At 38.1% G+C, this 15254-nt stretch overlaps 1 protein-coding gene across 2 annotated transcripts in view; it reads right to left on the reverse strand.

The window, feature by feature from the left end:
* ADAMTS16 (ADAM metallopeptidase with thrombospondin type 1 motif 16) overlaps positions 1-15254 on the reverse strand; it is a 79214-nt gene that overhangs the window by 45086 nt on the left and 18874 nt on the right. For both annotated transcript variants that reach the window (XM_081952967.1, XM_081952968.1), the window contains 7 exons: positions 14728-14927; positions 13019-13102; positions 8114-8273; positions 7510-7615; positions 6294-6431; positions 5090-5243; positions 3013-3108 (listed from right to left, as the gene is read on the reverse strand). In XM_081952967.1, the coding sequence (XP_081809093.1) occupies positions 3013-3108; positions 5090-5243; positions 6294-6431; positions 7510-7615; positions 8114-8273; positions 13019-13102; positions 14728-14927 (938 nt within the window). The remainder of the gene's footprint in view (positions 1-3012; positions 3109-5089; positions 5244-6293; positions 6432-7509; positions 7616-8113; positions 8274-13018; positions 13103-14727; positions 14928-15254) is intronic.

The following is a 15254-nucleotide window of genomic DNA, read 5'->3' on the forward strand; positions in this document are numbered from 1 at the left end:
AGCACTTCTCTTGGGACTGTCAGTCAGGATTACACCCCATTTAACCTAAAAGTACACACTGGCTTTGATGTGAAAGTTTAAACTGAGTCTGTCTGCATTCAACTTGACATGTGCCTTGTTTATGACATATCCTTGAAATCTTGTCTGGAGTCAAATGACTCAATAGTTTTGTTTGGAAAAAGAGCCTGATATGATATTTCTTCTTCTAAGAACTGAAGCTAAAAATAATCGTAATGAATATGATTGGCTGCTTTGAGATAGGCAACCTGTTACTCTTTGTGTGATAATGAACTACAGCTTGCATCACTGCTGCTCATTAACCATGCTGGTTGCAGACAATGAGTAATTTGTGTCCAGCAACATCTGAAGGGCAAAAAAACCCTCCTATCCCACTATTTGTAATAATGCTTACACCTCACAATTTTTTTTTCATTTGTGTGTTCAGAGAGGCAATGTCTGCAGCTTGTTGCAGTTATACAGCATGATTCTGCCTTGTTTGAGGCTCACTCAATATTATTTAATTTATATAAATAATAATTCTGCAATGATTTTTGTAATGTCATGTGGGGAAAGACTTTCTAATTTTTGTTCTCTGCTGTAATCTTGGTACAAATCAGCTTCCCACGTATTAGGATGAAAACTTCCACACGTGTAAACAGAAATGTCTTTTGGAATAAATTACAGGTGAAAGACTCCCCCAAGTCTCTGCCAATTCCCCTTACTTATCTGGATCAAATCTGGGTTGAACTACTTACATCTGAGATTTGATGCTAAATTACTGAGAACTACTGGGAGAATACCGCTACATTTAACTAGGATTAGAAGAAGCCATTTGAGACACAGAGAAGGAACACAGACAGGCAAGAGGAAGGAAAAGCTGAGAGATGGTATTGCAAAGAGGTCCCTATGCCCGTGCTGGCGAACCTATGGCACGCGTGCCACAAGTGGCACGCGGAGCCATTTGTCAGGGCAAGCGAGGTGCTGCCCTGTCAGCTGGCCAGCGCGCATGCGCACGCTGGCCAGCTGAGTTCACCTTTTTAAAAGCTATTTTTCGCCTTCCCCAGGCTCCAGAGGCTTTATAGGAGCCTGGGGAGGGCGACAAGAGCCTCCCCCCCCCCGGAGGCTTCAGGGACCATCCCTGAAGCCTTCGGAGCGCTTAAAACCACCCTCCGAGCAAACCGGAAGTGACTTCCGGGTTGCTCGGAGGGTGGTTTTAAGTGTTCCGAAGGCTTCAGGGACCGTCCAAGGCTTCCCCCGATGCCTTCGGAGCGCTTAAAACCACCCTCCGAGCAAACCGGAAGTGACTTCCGGGTTGCTCGGAGGGTGGTTTTAAGCGCTCCGAAGGCTTCAGGGACTGTCCGAGGCTTCCCCCGATGCCTTCGGAGCGCTTTTCGCCCACCCCAGGCTCCTATAAAGCCCCTGGAGCCTGGGGAGGGCAAAAAAATTGTAAAAATGGGGGGGGGGGCGCGTTGTGCGCGCATGTGCACTGGGGGGTGTCGCGCATTGCATTATGGGTGCGGCATGCCTGCACTCGACCCCCCTGCGCTCCCCCCACTTGTGGCACGCGAGCCAAAAAAGGTTCGCCATCACTGCCCTATGCTAAAGCAAGAGGAGGAGGATATGGAGTTTGTGGGATATAAGGTTCTGTGGAAAAAAAGGAGGACATAGGGTACAAAATTAGATGCAGATAGGTTAGGGAAAGGAAGAGTGAATTAATGGCTAAATAACTTCAGAGAGATCTGTAATGGTGCCAAAAGAAGACAAAATGTGCCTGTAGAGGGAAAGGTATTTATGGGGAGAAGAAGTTGGAAGACCAACTACTAATACTGAATGGATTAAAGAGAGGTAAAGTATTGTTAAATGGAAGAAAGAGACAAGGCTTCTCACTGATATTATTGTGACATAGCCCTCTTGAATAAACAATATATAAAAAAGAATCTTCAGTGATCTGAAGACATTTTTCTTAAACAAATGTGGGAATAGAGAGAAAACTAGGCAGAAGAAACAGGAGAGCAGAAGCAGGACATAGCAAGGAAGTAAAGAAAATGAGTCCAACATAAAATAAAAAAGTGTGAGCAATTTCTGCTTTCACGTATAGATCTTATACAGAGAGATTAAAGCTTTTTCACCAGCATTACATTTTCATTGCAGGTGTTATGCTGGTTCCTAGCAAGTGCAACTCAAAGTACTGACCTATAAAACCCTATGAAGCTTCACCATCTGCCCACCCTTGCAATCAGCATGGAAATCCATGTACATTTCTGGATGAACTGCTCATGGATTGACCAGAATATCAGAGGTTTAAATAAAAACAAAAACTTGATTACTTGATTATTCCAGACTTCTTCTCATGAAGTTTCTCTTTCAAATACTATTATTTGTTCCACAAGGTCTAGGATTAATCAGTGATATGATATTCATAGATGTGTCTTTCCTGGTACAGCCATCACCAAAAATGACCGGAAACCAACTAGAGCTTATGGAGTTAAGAGGATATTTAAACTTTCTTCTTATGTGACTTCCAAGATCACATGAGGACACTCAGGACCATAACCTGATCCCAAGGGTGCAGCGATTCTAATAAAATGATTTCCCAGGCAACCTTTGGGGATGACCAAAGTTTCTATCAGCTGTGGGAAAGCCTGATCAGCTTCTTAAGTTTTAATACTGGCATCACTGAGGAAAGAGGATGCAAGTCTGACTCTTCAATACATTAAATAATCAAAAGAATACTTATTATGCATAGGATAATATGAAAAAAAACCCTCAGTAAGGAAAGGAACAAATACATATCTAAATGGAAATGATTCAGATGTACTAAAAGTGATTAACAGATACTGAATGTCTGCATATCTAAGTACTCTTGGCAAAATAAAGTATTCAATTCAATTCAGTTCAGTTCAATTCAAATAGTGATGCAATACATTTTATTTTCCATTTCAATTCACTTTCTTTATAGCTCCCACTTGTATGCACATTTATATAAGTAATATCTATCAAATATTTTCCTACCATATCATAACCACAGATTGAACCTTCTGCAGCTGGCATAAATTTGGTTTCACATTTTCTGCCAACTCGATGGCACCACAATGCTTTACAGATATCCTGGATGGAAAAATAGCAATAAGGGAAGTACTGCATTAAGAATGATTTATTTCCAAATATATCCATAGTTAGAACAAAAAATAGCTTATAGGAGGAAAGCAAAGTGGTGCTCTTAGTAGCTACATATCATACAACATCTACATACAGAGTTGGGTTTTTTGCCTATCTTAGAACAGGACAAGAACTACATGGAGGGGCAACAATGACAATGACAGAACTTCTACATGTATAACATCCATAGAATTCCATGGAATGACAAGAAATGTTACTCAAATACAGGTGGTCCTTGAATTATAACAATTCATTTGGTGACCATTTGAAGTAACAACAGCACTGGAAAAAGTGACTTTTGACTGCTTTTCTCACTTATGACCATTGAAGCATCTCCATGATCACATGGGCCAGTGGAGGGTTCTGAATTCTGTTGCAATCGGTACAGTTGCAAAGGGGCCCGGTGTCCTCCACATGAACGCGCCCAGCATGCGCTTGCATCTTACTCTCCAGCGACACCTCCGCGAGCCTCCACGACGCTATAGCTGCTCAGCGGAGCATCGCAAGGTGCTGTGTGCACTGTGTGCGTGCGCAGAAGCGCTGAAGAGTTTAAAGACAGGTAAGGAAGACGGGCGGGTAGGTGGGTCCTCTGGAGCACGGTACCGGAATGGTATCTGGTGCTCTGGGCAGGCACAGGCAACCCACTACTGACCTGGACAAAATGTAGATGCTTGACAACTGTCTCATATTTATGGCAGTTATAATGTCCTGGGGCCATGTGATCACCTTCTGACAAGCAAAGTCAATGGAGAAGCCAGATTCATTTAATAACCATGTTAGTAACTTAACAACTGCAGTGTTCACTTAATAATGGTGGCAAGAAAGGTCATAAAATGGGGCAAAACTCATTTAACAATTGTCTTGCTTATTAATTTTGGGTTCAATTGTGGTTGCAAAGTGAGAATTACCTGTAACTGAGTTTTCTATCGAAATATTGTATATGGGATCAATACAAATGTTTCACATCAAACCAAGAGATTCTTTTCTGGATTTCTATCCTCAAAGCTATTAGGAAAGAGGTTTCTTCAGGGATGTCAATCCAACTTTGGATTGCTCTTTCCCAGGACACTTCTCATTCAAAGGTCTTTTCCAGTATCCCAATGAATATTTTGAAATTTTCATGCTGTTAGTGTCAGGCTTGCAGCCATGTTCCTTTTGGATCTTTGGCCTGCCACACTTCTATCTACTATGCTGTTTCTATAGTAGGGAAATGGGAGGGGGAATAGTAAGGAGCAGAATGTGATGTAATAAAATTCCTTTCTAGATTGCTAAGGTCATCCTTTGTCATGGCACCTCTGCACTTGATCAGAACTGGATGGGTGGAACTGCCAGCATGGCAGTGGAAGATTGGACCATGTGATGGACCTGTGGGTGTGGGGGCAAGATCATGAACTTTAACTTGGGGGGAAAATGGAAGAAGCTTCAGATTCGGGTTTTCCCACAGATGTGCCATCATGGCTCTCTTAATAAATTGGAACTTTGAGGAGCATGTTGCCTTGGACTCTAATTTAATTTTGGATGCTATCTGAAATGCTGACAGTTAGCTAGTTTTTATTTTCTCTAGCAGCTCTTTTATTGCACTATTCTAAACTGTTCTGAAAACTAGTTCAAATGGGGAAGTCATATGAAATATGATAGTATGCATGTGTGTATGTATATATGTATGTATGTATGTATGTATGTATGTATGTATGTAGTTATTTAAATTAAAATCAGTTTATTAATTTTAATCTAGGTGGAATTTTAATCTAAATTCATGAGAATTAGGAGATTCACTATTTTCAAATTAATGCATCTCACACTTTCCTGTGGGAATAAAATGAGGAAGAAGATATAATAATACACATACATTAATCTAGAGCCCCTAGATTAAATAATTTATTAAATTTAATCTAGATTAAAACTAGATTAAATAAAATATTTTTAAAACCTTTTTGAAGTCCATCATGCATAGCTTAGCTTTTTCTCCAAACTGCCATTTGCACTGAATAGTTGCATCATAAAGCTCGCCTGGAAGCTTCTCTGGATACTTGTATTCCTGCACAGGCTTAGGTTGATCAGCAAGACACAAGGATTGAGGAGAGCTAAAGAAATCCAAACAAGACATCTTTGGTTATATCGAATTCAGATTTAAAAGTGACATTTGTAATAGCTATTCATTTCTGAAAGAGGACAGTTTTAGATCACAGACCTCATAGAAATTCTGTATAACATGATATCAGCTTTCCAAGATAGACTAGTCCAGGAAACCAATGACATTTGGATCAGAACTAATTTTACTGTAAAGCTTTAGTAAGAGAATCTTGCAAGTCTGAGTGTGCTTTCCCCTTTAATTTTTTATCTTGTGAAAACTAGGGAGGGGCTTGTCTGAGACATTACTCATGTTACCTTCTTGGTTCAAGCTCAATCCACTTTTATCTAACCATTGCCTTTCTCTTGTCCTTAAAGGACATTTCTTCTGCTTTCTACATATGTCCATTAAATGGATGGAAGCAGGAATATGAGGCAGCCAAGCTTGGGATCATGAGGCACATGTAGAAGATGTATGTTTTTTCTGCTAAATGACTCAGATCAATGATGGAATTTTCCAAATATGAGAAAGAGAAGCTAGAACTTCGATTTAAACTTCTTAGTTGTTTTGCAATTATTATAAAACTCACACCCACAGCTGCCATTAACTTGGTGCTAAAATATATACAGTAAGACATGAGTCTTATGTACACGAGTCTTCTCCATCTGCAGGGACTAAAGTCCCATGTTGGGTGGCTGAGGACATTTACACTTGTATTTCAACTCATTTGGAGAGTTCCCAGGAAAGATAGGAAGCATGCAGTCTCCTCCCTCATATGTCCTTGAATGCATTAACCAAATTCCTGCAGTATGTTCTTTTCTCCCAAAAAATAAACAGAGGAAATGAAATCTATCAACAGCTATTTTATGAACCCTATAGATCATACTAGATTTATCACCATGTGTAATCTGAAACGCTGAGTCTGAAACTCACCAGATCTTACTGCATGTATATTGGTACCTACAGGTTTCTGCAACGAAACTTTCCCATTTTAAGGGACAAAAGCAACTTTCTCAGAGCTTATGTTTTTTCCTCACTGAAATCACTCACTTAGCACATGTACCTTAGAAATGTGTAGAGATATTGACGACTACAAGCTGACCAGGAGAAGACTCCATTGTGTCCTGCTAGTGTGGGTGACATAATATTACCTTCAGACTTTTTGCAAATATTTCCTTCTCCATCATGGACCATGCCAAAGCTGTAAGAGGCAAAATGTTAACTTTATACCTTTATAAATACTGTCTCATAATGCCAGAATTTAAATTGAGCAGAAGAGGAATCTCAACTACTGTTTTCAGTATTGTGCACAATCTTAATCTGGTTATACTTCTGAAACACAATGATTTTCCAACACATTTCAAGGGCCCCTTTAAACATTCTATGTAAATAATTTTATTCAGCATAAACATAGAGCTTAGACTACATAGCTTCACATATGCTTATCAATGTTTGCATTTTTTACAGGCTATAAATAATTTTAGGCAGAAAAGAATTTAGGTAGATAAGCAGATTGATAAAAGCAAGTTGATTTATTTGCCCCTATACAACTGTAACCTGCATTAAACTGGGCTGGCCTAATTTGTTTAATAATATGCACTGGATCCTAGCCACTGATATCCAATGGTGTATTCAGTGAGGATGATCACTGCTGGTGATTGCAAAATACATTAACAGACCAGATTATGGCTTTAAACACTTTCTTTATATTAGCACAAATACAATGGCACATGAATTGTGCATACAACTACAAATTATCATAGTTTTTTTTGGTTTGTTCTGCAATAAATCTGTGGGTGTAAGAGAGAGAGATTTTACATATTGACAAAGTATAACAACTGAATATATATATCTCAGTGGTGGGTTGCTACCAGTTCGGCCCAGTTTGGTCGAACCAGTAGTGTATGGCAGCCTGCCATGCCACTGAACTGGTTCCCTAATTGCCACTGCCGCCGCTGCCATCTTGATTATTAGTTCTGAACAATGTTTATTGAAATGCGCATGCACGCACTGAATATATATATATATATATATATATATATATATATATATATATATATATATATATATATATATATATATTCAGTATAACATTTTATGATACGTTACTGAGGTGTTTATAACAGATGTCACTGCAGTTCCAATATGTTTCCTTTTATACTTAAATATCAAACGGTGATTAAAACGTAAGCAGTAACCCTACTTAATGGAAATCACACAGCATGGTTGGATATCTAAAAGAATCATCTATTGGTCATTCTTTTGGTTGACAAACTTACTTATGTCCCGATTCATGAGCAATAGTAAAAGCAAGTCCAAGTCCAGTATCTTCATTAATAGTGCAGCTGCGGTATTTACTGCACATGCCACTTATTGGTGCAAATCCTGGAGTGTTTAAGTGAAAAAAGGAAGATAAAGAGCATGCCTTCCAGGGAAAAATGGGATTAGACAATTAAAATAAGATAGGAAGAGATGTATTTTAATTACAAAAAAGTGTAAAAGTTGATAGCATACAGCTGTTGTGCTTGAGTCACATATTTATTTCCTGTAATCCCTAGAAGCTTCAGTGAGATGCATTACAAGTCCCGTGGATGCATAAAGAAAGATGCTGGCATAGAATATTCTCATTCATTAATAAGATTGGTGAACTTTCCTACTCCTATTTTCCTACTCCAAGTAACATTACAAGGAGAACATGAATAAATCTCTATGTACTTGTTATTATTTAGTCTCTGTTTGGATCTGCAATCACTGGATATTTTAAATAATGGGAATGCTGCTTTTCTCATCATCTAAGCAGGTATTCAGTACCTGCATTTGAAGATATCAGTCTTGCCAAAGGCTCCTTGGTGCATTTGTGGCCCAGTACATGCAAAGACTTACCTAAAGTATCACAAGGCTCATTTTTCCAGGAACAGATGTCAAAGCCAGTTAGTAAAATTGCATGGTCGTGGCGGCTGCCATCCTTTCCCATCAGTCCAGACTGCCACTGACAAAAGCTACTCAGGGTATGGTCAGCATGGTGATTAATCACAAGGCCTGGCTGCAGACAAGTCAAACAAAGGAACACCTCCGCTCAGTTTTTTAAAAAATTGGAAAGTAAAAATGAGCAGGGATGTTTTAAAAAATGCAGTTTGTAACTGAATAAAAACAGACCAGCACTTCGGGGCAAGATTTGAGAAACAACAGAACACCAATATTTTTCTTCTATGAAAGCAGCTTAGACAAAATAAATTGATGTTTTGGTCTACTTTGCAAAATCAACTTGACATTTTTAAGAACTTCAAAGACCCATTGTTAATATAAACTCATTAGAAAGGGTTGTATTGCCTAATGCAACTCACCAGCCAAGGCCAGGTAATCCATCAGAACCTTCATACAGGAGTTCTTTCTAGGACTGGAAAACCAATATATTTATCAAGCCTTCAGCAAAGTACCAGGCTTGCCTAGCAAAAATATTTGGCTTGGATGTACCTAGATTGGTAGGCCTGGTTGTTAGACACCTGGTTTGCATCCTGTCAATTGATCAGTAAATAATGAGCATTGATTATTATTGCACAAACTCTCTTCAACTGATTCTTTTATGGCACATCCAATGGGTCGATATGGCACCTTGGAACACAAAATAATTTCTGAAATTGCAAGTTAGCAACAGTATTTCCCACTAGAAATAGAGAAACAAAAGTATAGAGTACTGTTTTTAAATCTCAGTTATTTACTTCACCAAATGATGCAGTGCTAATAAGGAATGGAAAGGGAAAAGGAAAGGAGTTCTTGCAGATTTTACTCCACTGATTATTGCTGACTCTAGGCGGTTCCAATCATCTCCTTTTCAAGGCTGTTGAGCCAGTGCTGACCGAAGACATTTCTGTGGTCATGTCGTCAGAATGATACGAAGTGCAGTTTCCTCTCCATCAAAGTGGTACCTATTTAGCTACTCGCTTTTGCATGCTTTCAAACTGGTAGGTGAGCAGGAGCTAGGCAAAGACGAGCACTCACTCCATTGCACAACTCTTGGGTCTCGAACCTGGGCTGTCAACTTTCTAGCCAACAAGACCAGCGTATTAACCACTGAGCCTTTGTGTCACCCAGTGCAAATAAAGATTATGAAAAGTATGATTACAAGAGATATGAAATTTATTATTTTTACAAGATTAGTGGCAAATCTTCATTTTTCTTAATTAATTTTTTTTTTACCATTTTCTGATATTTTTTAGAAACTTCCTCCAAAATATTTTCTGACTTTCCAATTTCCTCCTTGGAATTACCAGCCTCCAACAGATTCTAATTCTTCATTAGTTAATTGTACATGAATAGTGAGGTTTGTGATATGTACAATTTACCTGGATTGCAATGTATTATTTGCCTTGTCCTTGAAAGTCTAAGTAATACATTTTTGATCAATAAGGAATTTCTAATAGTCACCCATAATTTTTATAGTAGTGGAGAAGGGACCATATTCTGAAAAATGGAGTATCTCAGTATCCTGGATATGGCTGGGTGGCATAGAAATGTTGAGATTAGGACTGCTAGAAAGGTTGGTGCTAATTCCTCTATGCTTGCCTGATGGCTGACTATGGTAACTAAAGCCATTCACGTTTCACTCAAAAAACTCTGGAAGGAAAACATACTAGGTTTAATATTATCTCTTCTCTTTTACCTTTGCTGCTGTTCTGTGTATCTAAATACCTAAAATATCTGTTATCAGGAGAGAAGAGTGTTGAACACAGAGAGGATATATGAAGCCATTTTCATCTTCTTCTCTAATACTGAAGCAAGATGACTGACTAATTGGAGAAGAGGTGAAGTGAACTTGGTTTTATCTAGGAATTTTGTTCAAATATCTTGGAAAGCATTATTGCATAAATGGGGTTAATGTCTGCACTTATGAATACTTTGTAAGAAAGAAAAGACTTTATGAACAGTTAATTAACTTTAAAGGCTAGAATTCCAATAAGATAGATTGACATGAATGGACACTTTATTGATATTTTTGTAGCCATTCAAGACTTTGATACATATGAAATAAGCTTTTGTGGAACATGACGATATATGTCTATTTCAGTTGCTATCAGTGCCTAAAAGTTGGCCATAGCTACTGCTGGATCTTGTCCACAATATTTCCAGAATGTAATTTATACAGCAAAATCAGTTGCTTCCCAAATGTGTCAACTACCAAAGCATCAAGTCCAAAATGTATGGTTTCTCAACATTAAACTTAAGCATGGACACTGGATAATAAATTAATCCAGAAAACACACCTCACTTTAACAAAGAATGTCAAAAAAATCTTTAATGTCTTTACAGCGAGGGAGATAGAAAAATCTCTGAAGAGATTATCGTATTATGTCTGTCTAATAGTATTACTTTCTCTTAGAATAATGCGTAGGGACAAAAATTAGGGGAAAACAATGGGAAAGATCTGCCAAAGGCATTTTCTTATGTACAATTCCAAGTGATTAATTAATCCAAAACTAAACTGTAAACTGTAAAATATAGTTAGTTTTGAACTGTTACTTTCCCCCCATTCACTAGCTAATTTTTAGCCCCTTTTGCTCTGTTTATATGATCAATAACACACATATATGGTTATGGGTAGTCTCATTTAGAGGAGTAGCACTTCCAAGCCAGAGATATAAAGGAAAATTATGTCACAGGTGTAAGATCAAAAGATTATTCTTCCTACTCTTTCAGGTTGGACATAGTCCAAGCATGAAAATCTAAACATTCAGTGTAATTAAGCTGTCACGTTAGGAGCCCTGATCGCTCAGCACATAAAATGAAGCATTACATTGCTAGTAGAGTTTTCTACTACACAGGAGTTTGGAATCAATTCAAAAGCTTAAAAAAAAAAAGGAAGGAGGGAAATAATTGATGGGAAAGTAGAAAATATACCATCAACATAGTTGTAACAACTGGAGAGATGATAATCTGGAGTTTTTATTTCATGGTTTAAGAAAGAAAGAATGATACCTCAAGCTAACATGTTTAAGTGCCTTCAAGTATTTCATTAAATACTCCAGAAATGAACTCAGAATAAAAATATTCATTGAAGTCAATGGAAGAAGATAAAAAGATCTGGCTTTTCTTTTACTGTAAAACACATCTCCTGAAGGGGCTATGCATATATGGGGCTATGATCCTTGAGTGGTAGACATAAACCTATTATTTCCTCATTAATATGCAGATTTTTCCTTCAAGTTTGTACCTAGCTTCAGGGTTGCAATAAATTTGAAATTCCTTCATGCTTGTGATGCTACTGTGGCTCATCATGATTCATGACAACTATGGAACATAGTTAACAATTTTGGTTCAAACCAGTCCAGAAATGACAATCTCTCATAACCGAGAATGAAAGAGGCCAGAATGGTCCTTGAAATGAGGAGGAACTATGAGGGAATTGAGCTAGAAGTCTTGAATCATGCAGAGTTTCTGCCAGAGAGGCCTATCAGTCTGAACCATTCAGTCAACCAATTCTAAATCATAACATGATTCTATCAACTCTACGATATTCCAACCTTAATGTGCATTTTCTTGTCTTCTCAAAGAAACAGTGTTACCTGGTGAAATGCACATTCCCTTTCTCCAAATTATCACTCCCTTTGGAACTTGACCCCTGTCTTGGCATTCTCTGTTTCCCTCTAGCTATGCTGAATTTCAGCTGCAGCTTTGGACACTTGATACCTTGCTTGCCAGTTATTACTTACACAAATTAACTCTTATTTTTGCTATGGGCTGCCCTATTCACCTCTGGCCTCACTGGATTGAGATCTAGTTCTCTCTGAACTTTGGCTACATAGAATCTGACCTGGGTGAACCCTTGAGAGAATGGCTCTTCATACAAGACACAAAGCCATACTGAGGTTTGTTTGTTCTTGGCTTGATTGGATGTGCAAATATCACACATTGTAGTTTAGCCAGAGGTGTGAATCAGCCCTTAATTATTTGTTGACCTGTGGTTAAAAATATTCTGGCTAAACACTTCTGTGAAGCAGCCAATGTGTGATGCTGTTGTCTGGCCCAGATCCTTTGAACATCATTAAGCAATTTTGCTTATAGTTCCAGACTTCTTTGAGAGAAGAGCCAAGCAGCTTAATTTGATCTGTTATAATGGAACTCCTTTACCTTGAAAGCACTTAAAAATATTTTTTTAAGTGACAAACCTGGTGCTCCAGGCTACAGTCCTCTTCCTTTGCAATTGTCCATTGCTCAGAGGAATGATCTAATGTAGCCAAGCAGTTAGAAGTTATGTCCATACCATACCTGAAACTCTGCCTCTGATCTGAGAAGATTACATTTAGCCCAAATTGGGACAGAGGATGAGGCATTGAGCTTGCAGCTTCTCTGAGAACTAGGGCCAAGTTTCAATACCAAATATTCAGGATGTACATTTATAAAAAAGAAGACAAGTTCTTATGTTGAGAATGAGTAGTTTGAAACATAGATATTAATCACGCAACATAATTGGGGCATTAAATCAACAAGCTCAATCCTGAACATTCTGTTTCATATGTTTATTCTCTTTAAATTTACATTTGCATAAAGATAACTACAACAGTGTACAAATACTACAATGATAAACGGTAGTTTCTCTGAAGCTGTCTTACAGCATGCATTTCAAGAAATTGTGATTTGACACATCTGGCAGGCACCAAGCTAAGGAAAGATTGGTTTATTCTCATAATGCTACTAAGATACTTCTGCACTGAGATGTCAAGAATTGAATCCAGGAGCAAGATTAAAAATCAAGATTAATTATTCTACTTTAAAATATTGAATATACTCTACCTGTTCTTCTTCCAAAAGTATCAAGCCAACAACTGCAATGTTGATATTACCTCCAATTGTTCCATCTCTGAACAAAGCAGAAACCTGAAACATATTTTAAAGAAATCATGGAGCAATTAGACCTTGTTAAATGAGTGCCATCAGTAAACTAAGATGAAAATATAGGTAGTTCTCGACTTACAACCATTCATTTTCTAATCATTGAAAGTTACAATGGCATTGGAAAAAGTGCCTCATGACCCACCATTTTTCACACTTATATGACCGTTACAATATTCCCATGGCCACATGATCAAAATCTGGATTGGCAACTGGTACATATTTATGATGGTTGCAGAGTCCTGGGGTCATGTGAGCATCTTTTGCGACCTTTTGGCAAGCAAAGTCAATGGGGAAGCCAGATTTACTTAACAACCATGTTACTAACTTAACAGCTGCAGGGATTCACTTAATAATTGTGGCTAGAAAGACCATAATAGATTGTAAAATGGGGAAAAACTCATTTAACAAATGTTTCATTTAAGAACATAAATTTTGGACTCAATTGTGGCCATATGTTGAGAACTACTTGTGCAAGGTTTGATTTTCATCCATAGCTATAATGCAGTCTCCTATTTTTGTCTTTATTTAAATAGCACAGAAAAAGAAAAAAAAGTCATGCAAGGTGTGTGTGTGTGTGTGTGTGTGATAGTATATATTGTCTGTTATTTGTTTCTTAAACATGTGTATTTGTAAAGTTTTACACAGCAGTTTCAGTGAAAAAGGTTCATATTTCATGGTAATTATTCATACATAATCTCGATGTTTCTATGCATTGAAAGACATTTGAGAATATGCCTGCATGTGCTTGTGTCCATCCACCTGCCCATACAGGTATACAGAGAAGCACATTTGCACTGAGGTCAGCAACGGGAAACAAGATGTATCTTTCCAGCTGAATGATAGCTACAGATGAAAAACCTAAGTCCCTCCTTTTTTCTGATACTCATTTCTACCCATAAATGTTATGAAGGTCCTAGGGACATGACGCCTTCTTTTGGTCAAGGTGACCCTGCAGGTTCTGCTTTGAAGATTTCTAATGGTTTGAAGTGGCTATGCTCATGGGAAAAAAATTTGTCAAAGGGAAAAATAGGAGGGGAGCTGAGGTTTAAGAAGAGTCATTGCAAGAATCTACTGAGGAATGAGTGAGGAACAGGTGAGGCATCAGTGTGGGGCAGGGGTGGGTTGCTGCCAGTTTTACTGCCAGTTTGCAACCTAAGCACGCACTATTCAATGTAAATTGTTCTGCACACATGCGCAGAACAATTTACAGTGAACTGCACATGCACAGTCACTAGAAACAAAATGGTGGCAGCCCAGCGGCAGTGAGGGAACCGGTTCGGGGGTGTGGCAGGCCTGAATTCCACTACTGGTTCATCTGAACCAGAAGCAACCCACCTCTGGTGTGGGGCTATGTATTCAAGCAAAGATGTGGTTTGTTAACATACTTGCTAAATGTCACTCATATCCAAGACGTGAATGTTGTTTCATCTCTGTTATGTTGGACTCTATTTAAGACAGCATAGAAATCAAATGTTTTCAGTAACCCAAGAAGAAGAAACTTTTGTCTGGGAACAAGGGGAGATACATTCTCGTTGGAGGAGTCTTAGACAATTATATTATGGATTCTGTATAAATGTTCAGTAATCAGCTTAAAGGAACATCCGTACCATATTAAGTACAGTTAGAACATAAGTAGTGATATTCTCATAGCCGTGGTTTTGCATCATCTTTTTGTCAACCACCACCAAAGTCTCAACATTGAACTCTTTGGTCTTATGGGCTTTCAGAAGCGACCGCTTGTTTCTCAGCAGAGGGTTATATTCATCTGGCAAGATATAGGTGTCTCCACCTGGAGGCTGAGGCATATCTGCAACAACAAGAGAAAAGATGTTCAAATAACACTCAGTTATATAGGTTCACGTGAATGACAAAATCAAACCAAACCAACAAACTGAAAATAAGCAAGAATTAAAGTCAAGGATATTATAATTTCCAGTGTCATAATATGGAGATCTACGTGTACTCCCAAGTTTGAGGCTGCACTAACTTACAATTTTTAACATGATACTCCCTCCTATTATAGGTTCTCCTCAACATATGACTATAATTCGGTCCTGAATTTTCATTGCTAAGCATTCTTAAGTCATACCAATTTTTACAACCTTTTTATCCATGGTTGTTAAGTAAATTACTG

This window comes from Natrix helvetica (assembly GCF_964273705.1).
Source record: "Natrix helvetica genome assembly, chromosome: 4".
In the NCBI taxonomy this organism is placed as follows: Eukaryota; Metazoa; Chordata; class Lepidosauria; order Squamata; family Natricidae; genus Natrix; species Natrix helvetica.